At 47.5% G+C, this 21,049-nt stretch overlaps 1 protein-coding gene across 1 annotated transcript in view; it reads right to left on the reverse strand.

Moving 5' to 3' along the window:
- LOC137903610 (E3 ubiquitin-protein ligase HECW1) overlaps positions 1-21,049 on the reverse strand; it is a 51,521-nt gene that overhangs the window by 25,678 nt on the left and 4,794 nt on the right. The window contains exons 2-10 of the mRNA XM_068747738.1: positions 18,558-18,879; positions 17,652-17,759; positions 16,843-16,937; positions 12,233-12,308; positions 10,673-10,842; positions 6,558-6,700; positions 6,210-6,310; positions 4,708-5,651; positions 4,089-4,642 (exon numbers count right to left, since the gene is read on the reverse strand). Of these exons, the coding sequence (XP_068603839.1) occupies positions 4,089-4,642; positions 4,708-5,651; positions 6,210-6,310; positions 6,558-6,700; positions 10,673-10,842; positions 12,233-12,308; positions 16,843-16,937; positions 17,652-17,759; positions 18,558-18,879 (2,513 nt within the window). The remainder of the gene's footprint in view (positions 1-4,088; positions 4,643-4,707; positions 5,652-6,209; positions 6,311-6,557; positions 6,701-10,672; positions 10,843-12,232; positions 12,309-16,842; positions 16,938-17,651; positions 17,760-18,557; positions 18,880-21,049) is intronic.

The raw sequence follows: 21,049 nt of genomic DNA on the forward strand, positions 1-21,049 counted from the left end.
TGTCAGTAGTATCTAGTATTAGTGTCTGTCAGTAGTATCTATTATTAGAGTGTCTGTCAGTAGTATCTAGTATTAGAGTGTCTGTCAGTAGTATCTAGTATTAGAGTGTCTGTCAGTAGTATCTATTATTAGAGTGTCTGTCAGTAGTATCTAGTATTAGTGTCTGTCAGTAGTATCTAGGATTAGAGTGTCTGTCAGTAGTATCTAGTATTAGAGTGTCTGTCATTAGTATCTAGTATTAGAGTGTCTGTCAGTAGTATCTATTATTAGAGTGTCTGTCAGTAGTATCTATTATTAGAGTGTCTGTCAGTAGTATCTATTATTAGAGTGTCTGTCAGTAGTATCTAGTATTAGAGTGTCTGTCAGTAGTATCTAGTATTAGAGTGTCTGTCAGTAGTATCTAGTATTAGTGTCTGTCAGTAGTATCTATTATTAGAGTGTCTGTCAGTAGTATCTAGTATTAGAGTGTCTGTCAGTAGTATCTAGTATTAGAGTGTCTGTCATTAGTATCTAGTATTAGAGTGTCTGTCAGTAGTATCTATTATTAGAGTGTCTGTCAGTAGTATCTAGTATTAAAGTGTCTGTCAGTAGTATCTAGTATTAGAGTGTCTGTCAGTAGTATCTAGTATTAGAGTGTCTGTCAGTAGTATCTATTATTAGAGTGTCTGTCAGTAGTATCTAGTATTAGTGTCTGTCAGTAGTATCTAGGATTAGAGTGTCTGTCAGTAGTATCTAGGATTAGAGTGTCTGTCAGTAGTATCTAGTATTAGAGTGTCTGTCAGTAGTATCTAGTATTAGAGTGTCTGTCAGTAGTATCTAGTATTAGAGTGTCTGTCAGTAGTATCTATATTAGAGTGTCTGTCAGTAGTATCTATTATTAGAGTGTCTGTCAGTAGTATCTATTATTAGAGTGTCTGTCAGTAGTATCTATTATTAGAGTGTCTGTCAGTAGTATCTAGTATTAGAGTGTTTGTCAGTAGTATCTATTATTAGAGTGTCTGTCAGTAGTATCTAGTATTAGAGTGTCTGTCAGTAGTATCTAGTATTAGAGTGTCTGTCAGTAGTATCTAGTATTAGAGTGTCTGTCAGTAGTATCTAGTATTAGAGTGTCTGTCAGTAGTATCTAGTATTAGAGTGTCTGTCAGTAGTATCTAGTATTAGAGTGTCTGTCAGTAGTATCTATTATTAGAGTGTCTGTCAGTAGTATCTAGTATTAGAGTGTCTGTCAGTAGTATCTAGTATTAGAGTGTCTGTCAGTAGTATCTAGTATTAGAGTGTCTGTCAGTAGTATCTATTATTAGAGTGTCTGTCAGTAGTATCTAGTATTAGAGTGTCTGTCAGTAGTATCTAGTATTAAAGTGTCTGTCAGTAGTATCTATTATTAGAGTGTCTGTCAGTAGTATCTAGTATTAGTGTCTGTCAGTAGTATCTATTATTAGAGTGTCTGTCAGTAGTATCTAGTATTAAAGTGTCTGTCAGTAGTATCTATTATTAGAGTGTCTGTCAGTAGTATCTAGTATTAGAGTGTCTGTCAGTAGTATCTATTATTAGAGTGTCTGTCAGTAGTATCTAGTATTAGTGTATGTCAGTAGTATCTAGTATTAGAGTGTCTGTCAGTAGTATCTAGTATTAGTGTCTGTCAGTAGTATCTAGTATTAAAGTGTCTGTCAGTAGTATCTAGTATTAGAGTGTCTGTCAGTAGTATCTAGTATTAGAGTGTCAGTCAGTAGTATCTAGTATTAAAGTGTCTGTCAGTAGTATCTAGTATTAGTGTCTGTCAGTAGTATCTATTATTAGAGTGTCTGTCAGTAGTATCTAGTATTAGAGTGTCTGTCAGTAGTATCTATTATTAGAGTGTCTGTCAGTAGTATCTAGTATTAGTGTATGTCAGTAGTATCTAGTATTAGAGTGTCTGTCAGTAGTATCTAGTATTAGTGTCTGTCAGTAGTATCTAGTATTAAAGTGTCTGTCAGTAGTATCTAGTATTAGAGTGTCTGTCAGTAGTATCTAGTATTAAAGTGTCTGTCAGTAGTATCTAGTATTAGAGTGTCTGTCAGTAGTATCTAGTATTAGAGTGTCTGTCAGTAGTATCTAGTATTAAAGTGTCTGTCAGTAGTATCTAGTATTAGTGTCTGTCAGTAGTATCTAGTATTAGAGTGTCAGTCAGTAGTATCTAGTATTAAAGTGTCTGTCAGTAGTATCTAGTATTAGTGTCTGTCAGTAGTATCTATTATTAGAGTGTCTGTCAGTACTATCTAGTATTAGTGTATGTCAGTAGTATCTAGTATTAGAGTGTATGTCAGTAGTATCTAGTATTAGTGTCTGTCAGTAGTATCTAGTATTAAAGTGTCTGTCAGTAGTATCTAGTATTAGAGTGTCTGTCAGTAGTATCTAGTATTAGAGTGTCTGTCAGTAGTATCTAGTATTAAAGTGTCTGTCAGTAGTATCTAGTATTAGTGTCTGTCAGTAGTATCTAGTATTAGAGTGTCTGTCAGTAGTATCTAGTATTAGAGTGTCTTCAGTAGTATCTAGTATTAAAGTGTCTGTCAGTAGTATCTATTATTAGAGTGTCTGTCAATAGTATCTAGTATTAGAGTGTCTGTCAGTAGTATCTATTATTAGAGTGTCTGTCAGTAGTATCTAGTATTAGTGTATGTCAGTAGTATCTAGTATTAGAGTGTCTGTCAGTAGTATCTAGTATTAGTGTCTGTCAGTAGTATCTAGTATTAAAGTGTCTGTCAGTAGTATCTAGTATTAGAGTGTCTGTCAGTAGTATCTAGTATTAGAGTGTCTGTCAGTAGTATCTAGTATTAAAGTGTCTGTCAGTAGTATCTAGTATTAGAGTGTCTGTCAGTAGTATCTAGTATTAGAGTGTCTGTCAGTAGTATCTAGTATTAAAGTGTCTGTCAGTAGTATCTAGTATTAGTGTCTGTCAGTAGTATCTAGTATTAGAGTGTCAGTCAGTAGTATCTAGTATTAAAGTGTCTGTCAGTAGTATCTAGTATTAGTGTCTGTCAGTAGTATCTATTATTAGAGTGTCTGTCAGTAGTATCTAGTATTAGAGTGTCTGTCAGTAGTATCTAGTATTAGAGTGTCTGTCAGTAGTATCTATTATTAGAGTGTCTGTCAGTAGTATCTAGTATTAGAGTGTCTGTCAGTAGTATCTATTATTAGAGTGTCTGTCAGTAGTATCTAGTATTAGTGTATGTCAGTAGTATCTAGTATTAGAGTGTCTGTCAGTAGTATCTAGTATTAGAGTGTCTGTCAGTAGTATCTAGTATTAGTGTCTGTCAGTAGTATCTAGTATTAGAGTGTCTGTCAGTAGTATCTAGTATTAGAGTGTCTGTCAGTAGTATCTAGTATTAGTGTCTGTCAGTAGTATCTAGTATTAGTGTCTGTCAGTAGTATCTAGTATTAGAGTGTCTGTCAGTAGTATCTAGTATTAGAGTGTCTGTCAGTAGTATCTAGTATTAGAGTGTCTGTCAGTAGTATCTAGTATTAGAGTGTCTGTCAGTAGTATCTAGTATTAGAGTGTCTGTCAGTAGTATCTAGTATTAGAGTGTCTGTCAGTAGTATCTAGTATTAGAGTGTCTGTCAGTAGTATCTAGTATTAGAGTGTCTGTCAGTAGTATCTAGTATTAGTGTCTGTCAGTAGTATCTAGTATTAGTGTCTGTCAGTAGTATCTAGTATTAGAGTGTCTGTCAGTAGTATCTAGTATTAGAGTGTCTGTCAGTAGTATCTAGTATTAGAGTGTCTGTCAGTAGTATCTAGTATTAGAGTGTCTGTCAGTAGTATCTAGTATTAGAGTGTCTGTCAGTAGTATCTAGTATTAGAGTGTCTGTCAGTAGTATCTAGTATTAGACCGGGTTCTACTGGAGCCTATCAAGTCAAGCTGGTGCAAACTTGAACCCAGTATTTTATTCCTCACTGCTCCTCCTCAAAGTCGATCAAAATAAAAGGGATCGTTTCAGTTCAGGTATTGTATCTGGATTAATAAATCCGGAGTGAACACTTATTCTGTGAGACCAAACTCACGCTTCTCTTTGTCGTTTATCTGCAGGCGACTTCCTGTCACTCTCCAGCCGAGCACTTCCTACCTGCCAGCGCCGCTGCAGCAGGCTCCCCGTCTTCTCCTCTCCTGGCCGTCCTCCTTTCTCCTCCTGCCCCACTCGTCTCCTGCCCCTCTGTGGTGGGGCAGGAGTCGGGTATGGAACCGAAGGGACTCTCCTCATCGTCGTCTTCGTCCTGGGAGGAGAACACGGTGCTGCCGGAGAGTCGGTTGCTGTCCACGGACGACAGTCGGGTGTGGCTGCAGACGCGGTTCCTCCCCTCATAGCCGGAGTTGCTATAGCAAGACGTGCTGTAGCAGGAGGTGCTGTAGCAGGAGGTGCTGTAGCAGGAGGTGTCGCAGAACTCGCACTCGTTCTCTCCTAGTAGCCTGTGGGTGCTCGCCCCGACTCGTCTTCCTCCTTCGTTGCTCGAGTCCCCCTCCTCGCTCTCCAGACAGGAGGGGGAGATCCTCTTGACCACCGTGTAGCCGACTCCCTCGCCCTCCAGGAGCTGGTTCAGTTCGGAGAGACGCTCAATGGAGAGGCTGCGGGGCAGCGAGCGGCGGCAGCAGGGGCCCGGACAGTCCGGGACCTGCAGGGGACAAACGCCGGACACGTCAACCGAGGGACGCGAATGTCCGACCGAGAAGGACCTACCTGAGAAGGAGACTGGGTTGTGTCCTCCTCATCCTCGTCCTCTGTGGGGGGTTTAAGTATTGGACATGTGGGCGTCCCTTCAGTCCCTTCAGTGATGTCTGTGTCCCCGTTCTCCTCCTCCTGGCTGGGAGCTCTGTTCTGAGCTGAGGGGAGGCTGTGGAGGAGGTGGTGAATCCGGATGTAGTGCGATCGGGGAGTCTCTGGATCCCCGCAGGCCGAGGCGATCACAGTCTCCAGCTCCGACACCGGGAGAGAACAGGGGCGGGGTTTCCTGCGCGAGGGAGCATGGGAGTTGTAGTTTGAGAAGAAGGACTGACAGGTGCAGGGGGTGCAGCTCCCCTCTCCCTCTGGCGCTCCCTCAGCTGCTCCTTCGCGGGCCACCGGGGACGGGAGCTTTCCCCGGTCCTCCTTGTTTGGTGTTGTTGCTCCAGGACTGTCCGAGTCTCGTCTCGGCTGCGTCTCCTCCCCTGCCTCCTTTTCTTCAGCGGCCCCCTCATCCTCAGCTGGAGGTGCAGACTGTGCCCTTTGTTGCTCCTCATCTTCCTCCTGCTGTCTCTCCTCTCTCTCTCCTTGCTCTTTCCCAGTTTCACTGTTCTCCTCCGGCTGTTCAGCCAAAGCTCCCTCCTCCTGATCCACCTGAGGTTCTGTCGATGGGGGGTCCTCCCTCACTGTGCTCCCCTCCTCCACAGTTCCTTGCCCAGTCTCTGGTGCAGAGTCAGCCTCCTCCTCCTCCTCCTCCTCCTCTTCCTCCTCAGCCGGCCGGATCGCCTCAGGAATGGAGGCTTCCGCTGTGAGGTCCGGAGACACGGAAGCCTCAGGGTGAGGGGGGGCATCCATCGGAAGGTCAGGCATGTCAGGTCCCACACTTTGCGTGTCCTCATCGTGTGCGTCAGCAGCTCGGTCGGGACAGGCCGCCTCGATGACCAGGGACACGTCCTCATCATCTAAGAAGGGAGTCGGCAGAACTCACCTTTGACTCTTCAGCACCTTCAAACTTCAAAGCGATCATGAACCCAACTATGTTAACATTCAGGGTGTAAAGACAGAACTGTCTGTTAATGGATAGCTGTTTGGTGACTGATGCTAATGATGCTAATGATGCTAATGACTCCCTCAGATGGGTCGAAGGCACTACGGACAATTTAGAGTAACCAATTCACCCAAATTAATTCACCAAACTCCGCACACATAGGACTCGAACCTGGTACCGTCTTGCTTTGAAGCAACAGCGCTAACCACTACGCCACCATGCTGCCCACTGTAAAAAAGTTACACTAATTTCAAAAAACAGTATTGATAGTGTATTGAAGATAAAAAGCCAGTCTCTCTCTCCAGACGTCCGGTTCATGGCTCATAAGTTGGAATGAATGAAATGCTGTTGTGGGCAATGGAATGGACGCGTAGCCATTGGAACAGCAAAAGGAGCGGAGCCCCCCCCCCCCCATCAAAAGACAGATGTGAGTAAACGTGAGCAGACATCAAGCGCTGTCTCTGTCGTGTACCTGGGTGGATAGAAGAGCTCAGCTCAAAGCGGAACTGCAGCTGGCCGCAGACGTGGTCCGTCGGCAACCTGCGACCCAAAGAATAACTCACCACCCGATCCCTGTGGACAGAGGAGAGGAGGTTGGAATAAAGACGAGTGCACGGAGGGAGAGGAAGAAAAGAGTCGGGTAGGCAAGGACCGAGCCAGACGGTCACAGACACGTTAGTTCTGGATTAACTCACCTGGTTAACAAGAGGTTAAATAAAAAGACGGGTTTTAAACTGGCTCCATAGCTCTACAGATGGGGATCACTGCCACGGAGGAATATTCATCCGGGTGACTCGTGTAGCACGTGTGTTCTGTTTACCCAATGGCGTGCTTTTCCAGGAGCCTCTGGACCGGGACGGAGAGCTTCCCCAGGAAACGCTTGATGATCGGCCGACTCTTGGTGAACTTGTCCTTCACCTCGATCTCCAGGACGTCAGTGGGCAGAGACACAAAGTTAAACCTCTGGAAGAGAATAATCAGCGTAAACCAGTTAGACACAAATCAGGCATCCAGCCCAGCCGTCACTTCACTTGCTGATGACATCACGGCACTTTGATGCGTTGCTTGCGGCCCGACTCTACTCTACTCTGCTCTACTCTACTCTACTCTACTCTACTCTACTCTGCTCTACTCTACTCTACTCTACTCTGCTCTGCTCTACTCTACTCTACTCTGCTCTACTCTACTCTACTCTACTCTGCTCTACTCTACTCTGCTCTGCTCTGCTCTACTCTACTCTACTCTACTCTACTCTACTCTACTCTGCTCTGCTCTACTCTACTCTACTCTGCTCTACTCTACTCTACTCTGCTCTGCTCTACTCTACTCTACTCTACTCTGCTCTGCTCTACTCTACTCTACTCTGCTCTACTCTACTCTACTCTACTCTACTCTGCTCCGCTCCGCTCCACTCTACTCTACTCCGCTCCGCTCTACTCTACTCTGCTCTGCTCTGCTCTGCTCTGCTCTACTCTGCTCTGCTCTACTCTGCTCTGCTCTACTCTACTCTACTCTGCTCTACTCTACTCTACTCTACTCTACTCTGCTCTGCTCCGCTCCGCTCCACTCCACTCTACTCCGCTCTGCTCTACTCTGCTCTGCTCTACTCTACTCTACTCTACTCTACTCTACTCTACTCTACTCTACTCTACTCTACTCTACTCTACTCTACTCTACTCTCCTCTCCTCTACTCTCCTCTACTCTACTCTACTCTACTCTACTCTACTCTACTCTACTCTACTCTACTCTACTCTACTCTACTCTACTCTACTCTACTCTACTCTACTCTGCTCTACTCTACTCTACTCTACTCTACTCTACTCTACTCGACTCGACTCGACTCGACTCTACTCTACGGTCCGTTTGGGTAAGATCTCCTGCAGGTATCTTAACCCTGATTTAAATGTGTTCATTAAATTGTATATTTGTAATTGTAAACTATCAAAAAAGAAAAAATCTGCAATCAATAAAGAAACGTTTCTGTTTAAAGTCTGTGGTGAAAACCAAACTTACTCCTCTCGCGTATTCTGGGAACCCTTAAAATACTTTTTGTTCATTTCCTGTTTGTATTTGTTAAAGGTGACCTTCTCTTCTCTGCCAGAGGGTGGCGTCTTTCATAAAGCGAGTGGTCGATGATGGACAAACTCAATAAGAGGCGCAGGGAGACGGACTGCGACTCGCTGAAGAGGAGCAGCAGAGGGTGACAGAGGACAGAAGTAGGACAAAGAAGAGGAGCAGCAAAGGGTGACAGAGGACAGAAGTAGGACAAAGAAGAGGAGCAGCAAAGGGTGACAGAGGACAGAAGTAGGACAAAGAAGAGGAGCAGCAGAGGGTGACAGAGGACAGAAGTAGGACAAAGAAGAGGAGCAGCAGAGGGTGACAGAGGACAGAAGTAGGACAAAGAAGAGGAGCAGCAGAGGGTGACAGAGGACAGAAGTAGGACAAAGAAGAGGAGCAGCAGAGGGTGACAGAGGACAGAAGTAGGACAAAGAAGAGGAGCAGCAAAGGGTGACAGAGGACAGAAGTAGGACAAAGAAGAGGAGCAGCAGAGGGTGACAGAGGACAGAAGTAGGACAAAGAAGAGGAGCAGCAGAGGGTGACAGAGGACAGAAGTAGGACAAAGAAGAGGAGCAGCAGAGCACTTGCTTTATTCCACATTTCCTCATTGGACAGTTGGAGACAGTTTGGGCTCTCAAGCAGCATGCTAGCGGGATTAGCTCGTTAGGCTAGCTCACTTCCTTCTAACTGACGCTGACTGAAGTGACACTATTGGAGACATTGTTAAGAAGACGTTCCTCAATAACAGGAAACAGGAAAAGCGAAATGCTAAATCGACCGTACGAGGTGGAGCAGCCGGAAACAGCTGGAAGGACGCCTGAAAAGGAACAGCGAGGACTCTCTCGCTGAGGGAACGGCACCGGGACATTAAGACACGAGACGCCGAAATCACAGCGCGTCTAGCGCCGCTCTATCCTGAGACACGCTCTCTTATAAAAGCTATCCAGGGTTTCACTTCAGGACAGGAGGCGCCGCAGGATCGATCCGTGCACACTAATGGAGCTCATTCTGATTATTACAAGGTCAAGCAGAGCAGTGCAGCGATTACGACGCTGTCTCAAGGCCAGTCAGTCCACATGTGGACACTAATGAAGTCTTGTCCTGACGATCTTAGAGACCAAAACGTCCCACGGGTTGTGTTTATATCTATATATAGAAGATTAAAAAGGGGAACCAAGGGGAAGGTCACGTGATGCGAGGCGAGTATGATCGTCAGAAGAACGGGGCTCCCCAGACGCGTAGAGACGGCTAGCTGTAGCTAAACGTGTAAAATAAGGCTGGTAATGTCTTTGAGAGACATCTGGGCGAAGAAGACGCCAGAAACAAGAAGGGCTTTGCGCCAGAAATCTCAAAAACCGCAGGCAGCGGAGGTGATCAATCTAAAGGAGCACGCTGAAGGGAGCAACCCCAAAGAGGCGTGGCTAAGCAGGTCCCGAACATAGTCCCGGATTATAGTGGACAGATCGAACCGCACACCAGCTCGGCCTCGGTTCACCTGCGCCTTCACAACTACGCGTATAAACAGCTGATCATGCAGGGTGCCAGGAACAGGGGGGACATCGTGGTCTCCGGGACCCGTGTCCACGTCTTTGAGGATTTCTCACCAGCGATGGAGAAGAGGCGGCGTGACTTTACGGAGGTGAAGAAGTCTTTCTTGGGATTCCCTACAGGACGATTTACCCAGCGGTGCCACGAGTCAACGCCAGAGACAAGGTCCATCCAGAGGTACGCGGACGGCATGGCTAAAGACACTACAAAGACGGTTTGCATGTACTGTATGTGTACATATATATATGTACTACAAACCCAATAAAAAGATTAAAAAACTAAAAAACTGGAACCAAATTGTTGATAACTTTATGCAGCAGCAATGCAAGTTATTCCAGTACATGCTCGGTGTCAGTCCGATGCTACTTCATACCATCACTACTTCTATAATACTTTTAAGAAAATATTCTATAGCAGTACTTTGGCTGATGCACTTTTCAATGTCACATTTTTAGCAATAAAACCATGATTTGTTCTTGATCATGGGCTGCTGCAGGGACGAAGCAAACACGACCCATTAGCATTAGGAAGCTAATATAAAGCACTGCCAAGTGGGAGCTGTCCGGAAGAGGACAGTGTCCTCTGCATGGACAGGAGCCGGCCTCCTAGGGGACATGGAGGACAAAGACTGAGCTGCGATGCCGCAGTCAGACAGGAGACTGCTCTAGATAGTCCACTTCATCATGTTCACTTTCTGTTCCTGTAGCTTAAAGCTGATGAAAGGCGACACCAGCGGTTGCTCTTCTTCCTGGGCAGCAGACACCTTGATATGTCCGGAGTATGAAGGACCTCTGCATGCTACATGGACTGGTTGCACCAGAACCGATGCAGGGCCACCTTTGGGCCAGCAGTTGGTCCTGTCAGAGGCAGAGGCGGTCCCTACTTCGCTGCCTGGAGGGAACCAAACACCTGCTCCAGTCTAAGCCACTCCCCTCAAGGACCAGCGAAAGCCCAGCGGAGACGTTCAGCCTCGATTTATCCAGAGCAGGGAGGGGACAGCGACGGCATCCACCCTCCGCCGAGGCGAGACGGAGGTGATGTCATCACCGTCTGTCTGTCCGTCCGTTCGCAAGATAACGGACGGCTCTGGATGACATTTCCAGGAATGTTACGAGTTACCAATTTTGGTGATGCTCCAGAAAGATCCTGGATTCTGGATCAGTTTGAATTATTTCGTTAGCATTGCAGCCGATGGAGCGTCAGAATGTGTTCCTCAATATCTCGGTTGATTATTGACCGGTGTTTATGTAAGGGGGGGACCTCGAGCTCACCACCGAACTGTGTGTGCGTGTGCATGTGCGTGTGCATGTGCGTGTGCATGTGCGTACCTCTGGCCTCCAATGAGGGTTGACCGTGTTGCAGACCACTCTGGAGCGTTTCTCCTGGCCGTGGTGGGACAGCGAGGGGAAGATGCTGTGCTTTCCAGGCTGGATGGACAGCTTCAGGTAGGGGTCAGGATTGAAGAACATCCCCTTCTTCAATCCGACTGCCTGGATGTCTGAAAGACATTTGAAAAAGTCCTTTGTGACTGGTTATAGAGCAGGGGTCCCCAACCACCGGGCCGCGGCCCGGTACCGGTCCGTGAGGCATTTGTTACCGGGCCGCAAAGAAAGAACAGCTAACGTACACAATTTCCGTTGTATCGATTATTAGCGTCTAAAAGGTGTTTTATTTTGAAAAACGACCGGATTTTCTCCAACGTAACAATCGCGTCTTGATACGTTGCTAAAAAAACAGCCGTGAACTCGCAAAAATTAATAAAAAGAAACAAAAGTCGTTAGAGAGCTTCTTTGCCGAGGAAAAAAGTCCTACTGAGGAGGAAGAAGAGGAGGAAGAAGAGGAGGAAGAAGAGGCGTTGACCTCCAAGAAGAGAAACCAGGACTAAGACTTAAAACACGGGTATTAACAGCTGACTGGCTTCGTTAACGAGCAATGAAGGGTTCAAAACTGCTTCGGGACATAGAGAACAAGAACCCGGATTAAAAGACAAGAATGTGGAATTTATGAAACAAAAAACCATGAAGGACAGAAGTAATTATTGGGACTACAATTTATGGTGAGTAGATATTGTGTAACTATTACATCATTTCATTTTCGAACCGCTTATTCCGTTATCGGGTCGCGGGCCAAGCTGGAGCCAATCCCAGCAGTCAATGGGAGAGAGGCAGGGGACACCCTGGACAAGCCGCCAGTTCATCGCAGGGCAACACAGAGACAGACAACCAGCCACACACACACACACACCTACGGGCAATTTAGTGTCACCAATCAGCCTAGGCTGCATGTTTTTGGTGGTGGGAGGAAGCCGGAGAACCCGGAGAGAACCCACGCAGACACGGGGAGAACCCGGAGAGAACCCACGCAGACACGGGGAGAACATGCAAACTCCTCACAGAATGGCCACAAGCCGGAGATGAATCTGCGACCATCTCGCTGTGAGGCAACAGTGCTTACCACTGCGCCACCGAGCCGCCCGTGTAACTATTAATTATTTATTTAATAGTTATTGCAAGTGCATAATATGAAGTTTATTGGTAAGATTATATTCCTCTTTTTTAAATTTAATTACACTCCCGCCCCCCCGGTCCGCGAAAAAATTTCACGGCATAAAACCGGTCCGTGGCAGGAAAAAGGTTGGGGACCGCTGTTATAGAGGACAGAGGAGCTGGGATGACTGGTTATAGAGGACAGAGGAGCTGGGATGACTGGTTATAGAGGACAGAGGAGCTGGGATGACTGGTTATAGAGGACAGAGGAGCTGGGATGACTGGTTATAGAGGACAGAGGAGCTGGGATGACTGGTTATAGAGCGGGAGTCGGCAAGCTTTTTCATGATGCGTGCCACTTTACAATATAATCAATATAGTCGAGCACCATCTGCGTCCTACCTGACAGGGAGAAGTTAACTAGCCTTCTGATTCCCCGTCCATGGTGAACTTCAGGACTCACCACCGGCTTTAATACCTGCAGACACAGACAAGCACCAAGTCAAGCACTGTTCCTGAATGAAGAGGACATGAAGACACTTTGTTCTCTCACACAACAGTGCCGAGACTTTAATCATGGTCAGAACAAAAGTGGATCACTGCCGACCACGATGGAAGACAGGAAACGAGGAAAGAGAGAAAAGGGGGATACGATGATGAGAAAACATTTCACAGCAATTAAATATAAGACGAATTCCAGCAAACAAAGACGTCCTCTGTGACATGGCTTCAAATACAGATGAAGGTAGGGACAAATGGACTGCACTGATACTTTTACATGAGGCCTCACATTCACCCGTTCACACACACATTCATACTCCAGTGGGCGACTGCTGCCATGCAAGGTGCTGCCAGACCCGCTGGGAGCAATTTGGGGTTCAGTGTCTTGCCCAAGGACGCTTTGACATGTGGACAGTCAGAGCTGGGATTTGAACCACTGACCTTCTGATCACTGGACTACCCACTCTACCAACTGAGCCACAAGACAACGCGGCGCTGCTACGGCTCTGCGTTCAGCCTGCCTGACAGCGTCCTGGGATCAATACTTTGTCTTCATTATCCTGACATTGATTCTACAGCCAGGAAGAGGAGGAGCGCTGGGGGAGGGGAACGGATGAGACCGTAAATACTTCAGTGTTGTCAGCCCCCCCACACAGCACCAATATCCAAGACATTAAGGACAACGTCCTGCCTTTCTGGGACAGTGCTGGACACCTTGAAATGGATGGAAACCTCAACATGGAGGTGTACAGAACCCCCCCCCCCCCCCCAACACCCCCACCAGAGTGGAAGGAAAGGCCAGAGAGCAGAAACACATCCAGGACGCTCTGAAGACATGTGGCTGTCCAAACTGGACATTTGTTTAGACCAACAGAAACAACCAGGAACAGGAGAGGAAGATAAAAAGGAAACCCGTTGTCACCCCCTACATCGCTGCTGGTCCAACCGAAAGACAAAACACCCTGAGACAAACAGAGCGATGTAGTGTCTGCTGTCCAGTGAAGGATGCAGCGACCGGGACATTGGGGAGACCAAACAACCGCTCCACAAGCGTATGGCTCAACACAGGAGAGACAACTCATGTGGACAAGACTCAGCAGTCCACCTGCACCTGAAAGACACAGGACACTACTTTGAGGACAGTAATGTCCAGGTGCTAGCCAGGGAAGACAGACGCTTAGAGAGAGGAGTTAAAGAAGACATTTTAGTCAAACTGGAGAAACCATCAATGAACAGAGGAGGAGGATGAAGACACCATCTATCTGCAACACACCATGCAGTGTTGACCTCTGTCCCCAAAATACACGACCCCCAGCCACACCTGGATGCATCTAAGCTTAACAGCTCACCTGAGGGTGAGGGGGGGGGGGGGGGGGGGGGCAACAACCCTTGACCTTAGGACTGCTAGTGACTCCTGAGGAGTCTTTCGTCAGGTTTTAACGAGGCCCGGGGAGCATTAGCATTACGAGTCAGGATAATGCTAATGCTCCTGGGGAATCTGATTGCCTTGGTGGTTTCGGTCCTTTCTTTGTTTTCTGTTCCAACTGGAGTAACAGCATCTGGACCCTCGACCAGTCTCTCAGAACTGAAGACGCCTCTAGGATGAAGGTGAAACGTCTTCAGTCAGACTTGAACAAGTCCAGTTGACTCTTTGTGCTTAGCTCTTTCTTTTACCTCGACCTGGATGACCGAGAAGCTGCACAGACAATACAAAATAAAAATGTTTTGTGGATGTTGAGTTCACATTCGCTTTGTACTCGTTGATGCGTTTTGGTCACCGATGTTTGAGTCATTAAGGTTTATCTGGTCAGCTGGTTTGTAAACACATAAAAACTCAAGTTGTCACTTCCAGAGTGAGTATCTAGAGAAGAATATCTTTGCTGCTCTCTACTTGTCAAAGTAGCCGGATAGCTGCATCAACGTTGATGTACTGCAGTTATGAGGAACATTAAAATGCTGCCAGTACTTTTGACTTTATTCTGGAACCGCCACCTCTGGACAAGTCACTTATTCTACTTCCACAATGTGGATTGATGGACTGTAATCGGGCATTAAAAAAACGACCAAATAAACACAAGAACATAACAATCTATAAGTGGTAAAAGCAAAAGAAGAATCCCAAGTCCAAGACGGTCCTGATTGGTAGTTCTAATAACAATCTAAATAAAGTAATGCAACACGGTCATTGATGCGTTCAGCTTTGAGGCACCTTGTTACTCTTTGTCTACTAACTCTGTATAATAACGTTTCTCCACTTACACCACAGAAAACAAGCTGATTCCACATATTTGCAGTCGGCATATTTTTCAGGGCTACATTCAATCAGATGTTCCAGAACTAACTACACACCATAATGTGATGCAAGGAAGACAGGAAGACATGCACAGAGTGAATTTGTCTGGTTACCCAGGCGATCCAGCTGAGCCTCGTCCTCCTCCTGCTCCTTCTCTCAGGATGGCTGGGAGACAGCAGCCCCAGCAGGAGACACATGCTGTCCATCACACGCGTGCACAAATAAATGCTCCGTCTTCTCTGCCTGATGGTTCTGAGCGTCTCCCTAGTGCCTCCAGTATGTCCATGTTTGACCCGGTACCGTCCACCCCGCTACCTGGAGTATACTCCTGTCTCCCGCCCCGTCTCTCCTCCTATGGAGTTATTTTTAATCCTTTGTCCTCCGGAAGCAAGTGCAGATCGAGTTCTAGGCCCATCAGCACTTCTAGGGTGCTACGGCAGTGAAATCCAATCGCGTAGCTGGACAGCCGCTGCGCTCTGGCTTCAGAAGGACAGCGACAGCACGAACACACCCAAAAACCACAGCTGCAATGACTTTGTGAGTTTGGCCAGAGGGTACAGCCCCCTGTACCCGTGGTGTAGTGGTTAGCGCTATCACCTCGCAGAAAGAAGGTTTCGGGTTCGAATCCTATCTGTGTGGAGTTTGCATGTTTTCTCCGTGTTCTCAGGACTCAGTCCGGAGATCTGCGATACAGTTCTACCTGCTGGTACAAGATGGTCTCCATTCCGCCGGTCCTCCCCGGATCGATCCCTGAGCTGGTTGCCCAGGTCCTCGATTCGAGCCACCACACGGTCCCCCAGAGCACCGAAGAGCACTTTTAGATCCATGGCCAATTTATCCAGGACTTTGAAAGCCGCCGTCTTGGAGACTTTCCGGTACACCAGGGCAACTCCCGTCCCGATTAGCAGATGCCCCGCCCCCACCAATAAGCCAAACAGCCAAATATCTTCCACATCCTCTACAGAGAGGACCGTGAGACACACCACTCTCCCTTTCTCCCAGGGATCCATGGTGTGGGTCCCGTCTGGACAGGTGGGCCCCCCCGGAGTCCCATGCTTGGATGAAAAAATGTGATCAATCGCACTAAGAGACCAGTTAATCAATTCCATGATTTAGTAGACCAGAGCTCAGCACGCAGCGGGTCCTGGAAAGCAGACAGACGAGACGAGACAAAGAATGCAAGCAGGGATGAAAGGAGCAGAGAGGAAAAAAAGAACGTCAGAGCTTGGTTCTCATTGCCAGCAGTAAGTCCAACCTGCATCCAGCCATCCTCTGCATGACTCCGTGATCCGCATCATCTTTTCTGGCCACCGTGACACTCTTTTTCACCGAACTACCGTGAAACAATCTCTGTGAGATTCGTGAATCTGTCTGACTTCCAAAGTTCTGCTAGCATCTCTGTCCCTTCCTGTCTTGTCTTGTCTTTGTTCATCCAGAAACAGTCCTGCTCCCACCTACGGAGGAATAGTCCGTCACTACAGTAGAGTAGAAGTCTGATCTGGCTCCAGGTTCTCCTCCTGGGAGGAAGTGTTGGTCTAGACCGGATCTTCCAGTAACTCAGTGCTTCTCAATTATTTTCTGTCGCCCCCCCCCCCCCCCCCCCCCCACTTTTGTATCCTTATTAACATACAAAGAAATATGAAAAAGAAAGAAATATAGATCAACTTACAACAAAGAATAACTTTATTACCATTTTTTTTAGTCTGCAACAGAAAATGAGGAAGTCAAGTCTTTCTTCTTCTCCCACCGTAGATTGTTTACGACCGCTCTTCTTTTGCTAATCCTCCCTGCGTGCACTCTGACAATCAGGGCGCCACTGCCAACTACTGGAGTGGATGTGCAATTACACTTTACTCTCGTAAGGCAAAAAAACATTTTCTCCGCGGTCACAGGCGCCCCCCCTGACATCGGCCCCACCATTTGAGAACCACTGCAGTAACTCATGATGTGATATGGCTCTATGACAATAAACGGAATGAAAGGAAATGAATTCAGCTTCATATCTATTTGAAGCTCTGAATTCATTACACCGCGCTCTAACCTGACAGCATTCTACTCCCATCAGAGGCGTAGCTGCATCATGGTTTCAACAGTAGCTGGTAGCATTAGCGCTGTCATCACCGGTGAGGAATGGACTACAGATTCATGCTGCTGGTAGGGCTAGTGCCCCACAAAGCCCGAATGACAAGGCAAAGCTGTGAGGTGCTGGGAAACTCACGGGAGCAGGGCCGTTCTTGATGCTGATGCTGGGTGTGGTGGCCCTCAGGGCCCCGGTGACACCGTGGTAGTACCGGAAGCAGACCAGGGTCTCAGCTGAGGGGGAGATGTAGACGGGCATAAGATCAGCTCCTGATTGGTGGAGCAACTTTACATTTCACATTTGTTGTGTCCGCAGTGAGTCTGAAGCAGTGACTTCCTGTTGTACCACGTCACCATCTTGAGTGACGGGAATGAACAGAGAATCCATATTAGACAACGCCGACAAAGAAATATGACTGCATGTGTAGTGAACAACACACACACACACACACTCACACACACACACACACACTCTGAAGAGACAAACTGCCGTGTCTGCAGTGTTTGTTACCTCCACCAAGGAGCTTCTGCTGGATGCATCCTGGTTAATAAACATCTGGATGGTCTTTGTCTAATTTACATCCATTACATTCTGAGAGCGATCCGGATTCCCGTCTGGACACAAGAATAATCTGGATTTTCCCATTTACTTATAATGGAGGCTTTTTCAAAAAAATCCTTTAATTAATCGGATTCAGAATAAGGTCAAAAAAAATATTACATTTTAACATTAAACCTATTTATGGATTAAAAAAACTGTTAAAAATACACATCAACTCTGATTCACTTTGACGTTTCATGGTTGGTGTTTAAAGATACCAAGAACAATCTAGAACCTTCTGGTGCTGATCCAGATCACCGTGTGGACGGTGTAGGTCCAGTTAGGGGTACTGTCGCGTGTTCCCGGTAACACTGAGCTGGGCTGTGCTTTCTACCCGTGTGACTTACAGTCAGTGATGTGGGAGCTGGAGTCGGTTCTCCAAACAATCTGTCCTCTGTGGGATCCGCTGATGCCTCGGTTCTTATAGTCCAGAAAGTTCTCAGACAAAGTCTCATCTGGGAGGAGAAGACAAACGGAGGATCTGGCTGGTGTCATGTTACGCCTGAGACGACTAGAGATAAGACCGGCCAATCACAAGCCGGTCATGACACACCATTGATCTCAAGTTCAAACTAGAAAGGGCAGAAGAGACTGTCCAATGGCAGCAGAGCTCAAAGGTCCGCCTCTTCAATCAGCACATTTAGACATTTCTAGTCGTGTTGCACTGATCACAGATCTGAGAGCACAGAAGAACGGCTCCGCCTTCGGATCCCCGCTCCAGGCGCCGGGGGGGGGGGGTTCACCTGCTCCCTTTCAGCACCAGGTAGACCCCCCCCCCCCCCCCCCCTTTTGTCTGGATGGTTGAAGAGGTCGTCGTCTACGTTAAACTTTCACCCCGAGCTTCTAGTCGGCCTCATAATGTGCATCTACTGTGAGCTAACAAAGTGGCGAGATGAATAGAACAGCTTCTGCCCTGCCTCGTCTCCATGGCAACCAACAGGACAGACCGGTTGGCAAACAGCGAGGGTCGTGAGTGGAGGATGACGTCGCCAGGTGCTTCCATCGAGATGCAAAGGAAGATGCGGACGTTCGGGGACGAGGACATTTCAACGAAATCCAAAGACAGCTGAGACACGTTTGACGGCTTTTAGTCACAATCTTCTTATTCTGCAGGTTTTTTAGAGTTTTGTCCCTGAACAGAATGTAAACGAGCCTTTTAAACATCCCTGTGAGACAGTGAGAGTGAGTCCTTTACTTTGCCATGTCCTAAACCGGACTAGAACCGGAGCGTTCGGTTCCCGGGGTCTCCTTACCAACGTGGTACATCCCAATCCAGTCCCCGGCGTCCACCTCCTCCTTGATGTCCCACGCGAGGACCAGGTCTTCAGACTGGCCTACGGTGTAGTGGGACGCGCTGGCGGTGAGGGTGGAGCGGCCATCGGGCGACACCAGGTCGGTGTCGCTGGTCGACCGCGAGAGCCCCAGCGGGAACGCGTCCTGGTTCAGCCCGTTGACAGCGTAGCCGTCTGGGCCGAATCTCTGACGGACCGGATCCTTGCAGCGCTGGCGGGTCTGGCTGCCGCGGGTCGGGGAGGCCATGGCCGCCAGGCCCAGGAACCGATTCTGGTACAGGTTCTGGAACAGAAGGAGCAGCAACAAGCTTTCAGTGGAATAACGCGGCGACGGGGTCCCTCAGAAAGCACCTGGGCCGCGCTCGTCTCTTGGGCGGTGGCTTCACACTGGGTCCGGCGCCGCCTCCTTATCCGGGCCCACTGCCACGGCTTCAAGGAGGACACAACGGGCTCACACTAAGCCTGATGCTCAGCCAGCCCCACCGGCTGGTACCGATGATCCATAGCGGCTGACAGCAGAACCCTGTCCCAGCCTGATGACAGGAATAAGACGAAGAGGTCTGTCCTGCGGTTCTCCAGAACCTCACATGGCATCCGTATGATGATCTTTCCAGCCCGTTCACAGTTCCATCCTACGACTAACTTCAGAACACTAATTCTGCTTGTTATGTTTGATGCCGTTTTTTTGGTGGCACGGTGGCGTAGTGGGTAGCGTGTCAGCAACATAACTCAAAAAGTTACGGACGGATTCAGGAAATGTCGGGGATGTTACCGGGAACAGACGATTACATTCTGGTGATGATCCAAAAGAGATCCTGGATTCTGGATCACTTTGAAGATTTGTTCCTTAATATCTATATGTTAATGGGATTTGTCTCAGTCATTTGGGGGGGGGGGGGGGGGGCTCTATCTCACCACTGAATTTCATTTCGGAAGCAGAATGGAGTCAGGAACAAATATTATATTTTAACATTAAAACCATTGATGGATTCAAGAATCAGGTAAAAATAAACATCAACTCTGATTCACTTTGACTTTTCATGTTGGTGTATAAAGATACCGAGAACAATCTAGAACCTTCTGGTGCTGATCCAGATCACCGTGTGGACGGTGTGGATCCAGCTAGGAGGGGATCGAGCTGCTTGGGGGAGGTCTGCGCTCTCTGGGAGCTTTTCCATGTTATTTTTGGTACTGTTCATTCTTATTAGGCTCAGTGGCTCAGTGGGTTGGGCATTGGGCTGGGAAGCGGAGAAGTCCACCGAGTCCCTGCTCGGCGGAAACTGGTGACTGGAGAGGGGCCAGCCTGCCTCCAGAGCACTGCCGAGGTGCCCTTGAGCAAGTCACCGTCCCCGCTAACCTCTCAGTGTGCGAGGGCCCTTTGATGCACGTGTTAGTGTGTGGTTGTTTAGAGGGGCCCGTTGTTCTAGGGTGAAAATTCAATTTCATTGTGTGTGTCAGCAGATGATGACTAATAAAGTATTTCATTTCATATATTATTACATATATTATTATTATTTTATATTTATTTTATTTTATTATGGGGGGTAGAAATTGCTCAAAACTTTTCAGAACTTTTGTACAGACGCGGTTAGACCACAGACCACATTTCAAACTTCACACGATGCAGCATTTTATATGTTGCTGTAATTTGTTTAAATAAGTTAAATAAATAATGATGACGTTGAAACAACCTTTAAAGTCCACCTGCAAGATGGGTGGTGTTAGGCAGGCGGGGCGGGGGGGGGGGGGCACTGACCTTGATGCTACAGAGCTGCATCAGCATCATGAGCAGTCAACCCACAGCAGAACGACACCTGGGGGGGGGGGGGAGACGGGTTAGCAGCAGCACGTTCACACTTCATCTTTGTCACATGAGAATACGGAACAATGAGGGAGGAGACTCAGAGCGACACACAGAAACACGGAAACAGCATGTCTGAAGCGCAGGTTGTCAGTACGGACGCTCCGTGCTGACTGGTTCCAGTCAGCAAGAAGGCGCTCTCAAGTTTAATGTCCATGAACTGATCAGGTCAACGTCAGGAAGCCAAGTCTGGTTTCTCTTCTAATATCTGAGAGCCAGCTGCAGATGAAATAGTGTGCCAATCCTCCCGAAAATGAAACGTGAGCTGACCTTTCCCCCGACCTCCTTATTGGTCTCCTTAACGCCGCCTTGTTGCTGTCTCCATGCTAACAAGAGAGGAGTGTAGACAGTGTGACACACGTTTAAGAGCACAGGCACTAAAAAGACGGTTTCCCAGTCCGATCCGACCCCTGCATCTCATTAGTGTGGGGCCAATCACAACACCAATCAATCACAATGTCATTAGTGTGGGGCCAATCACAACACCAATCAATCACAATGTCATTAGTGTGGGGCCAATCACAACACCAATCACAATGTCATTAGTGTGGGGCCAATCACAACACCAATCACAATGTCCAGGGAAACGTTC

Source organism: Brachionichthys hirsutus, chromosome 14, assembly GCF_040956055.1.
Source record: "Brachionichthys hirsutus isolate HB-005 chromosome 14, CSIRO-AGI_Bhir_v1, whole genome shotgun sequence".
NCBI classification, from domain to species: Eukaryota; Metazoa; Chordata; class Actinopteri; order Lophiiformes; family Brachionichthyidae; genus Brachionichthys; species Brachionichthys hirsutus.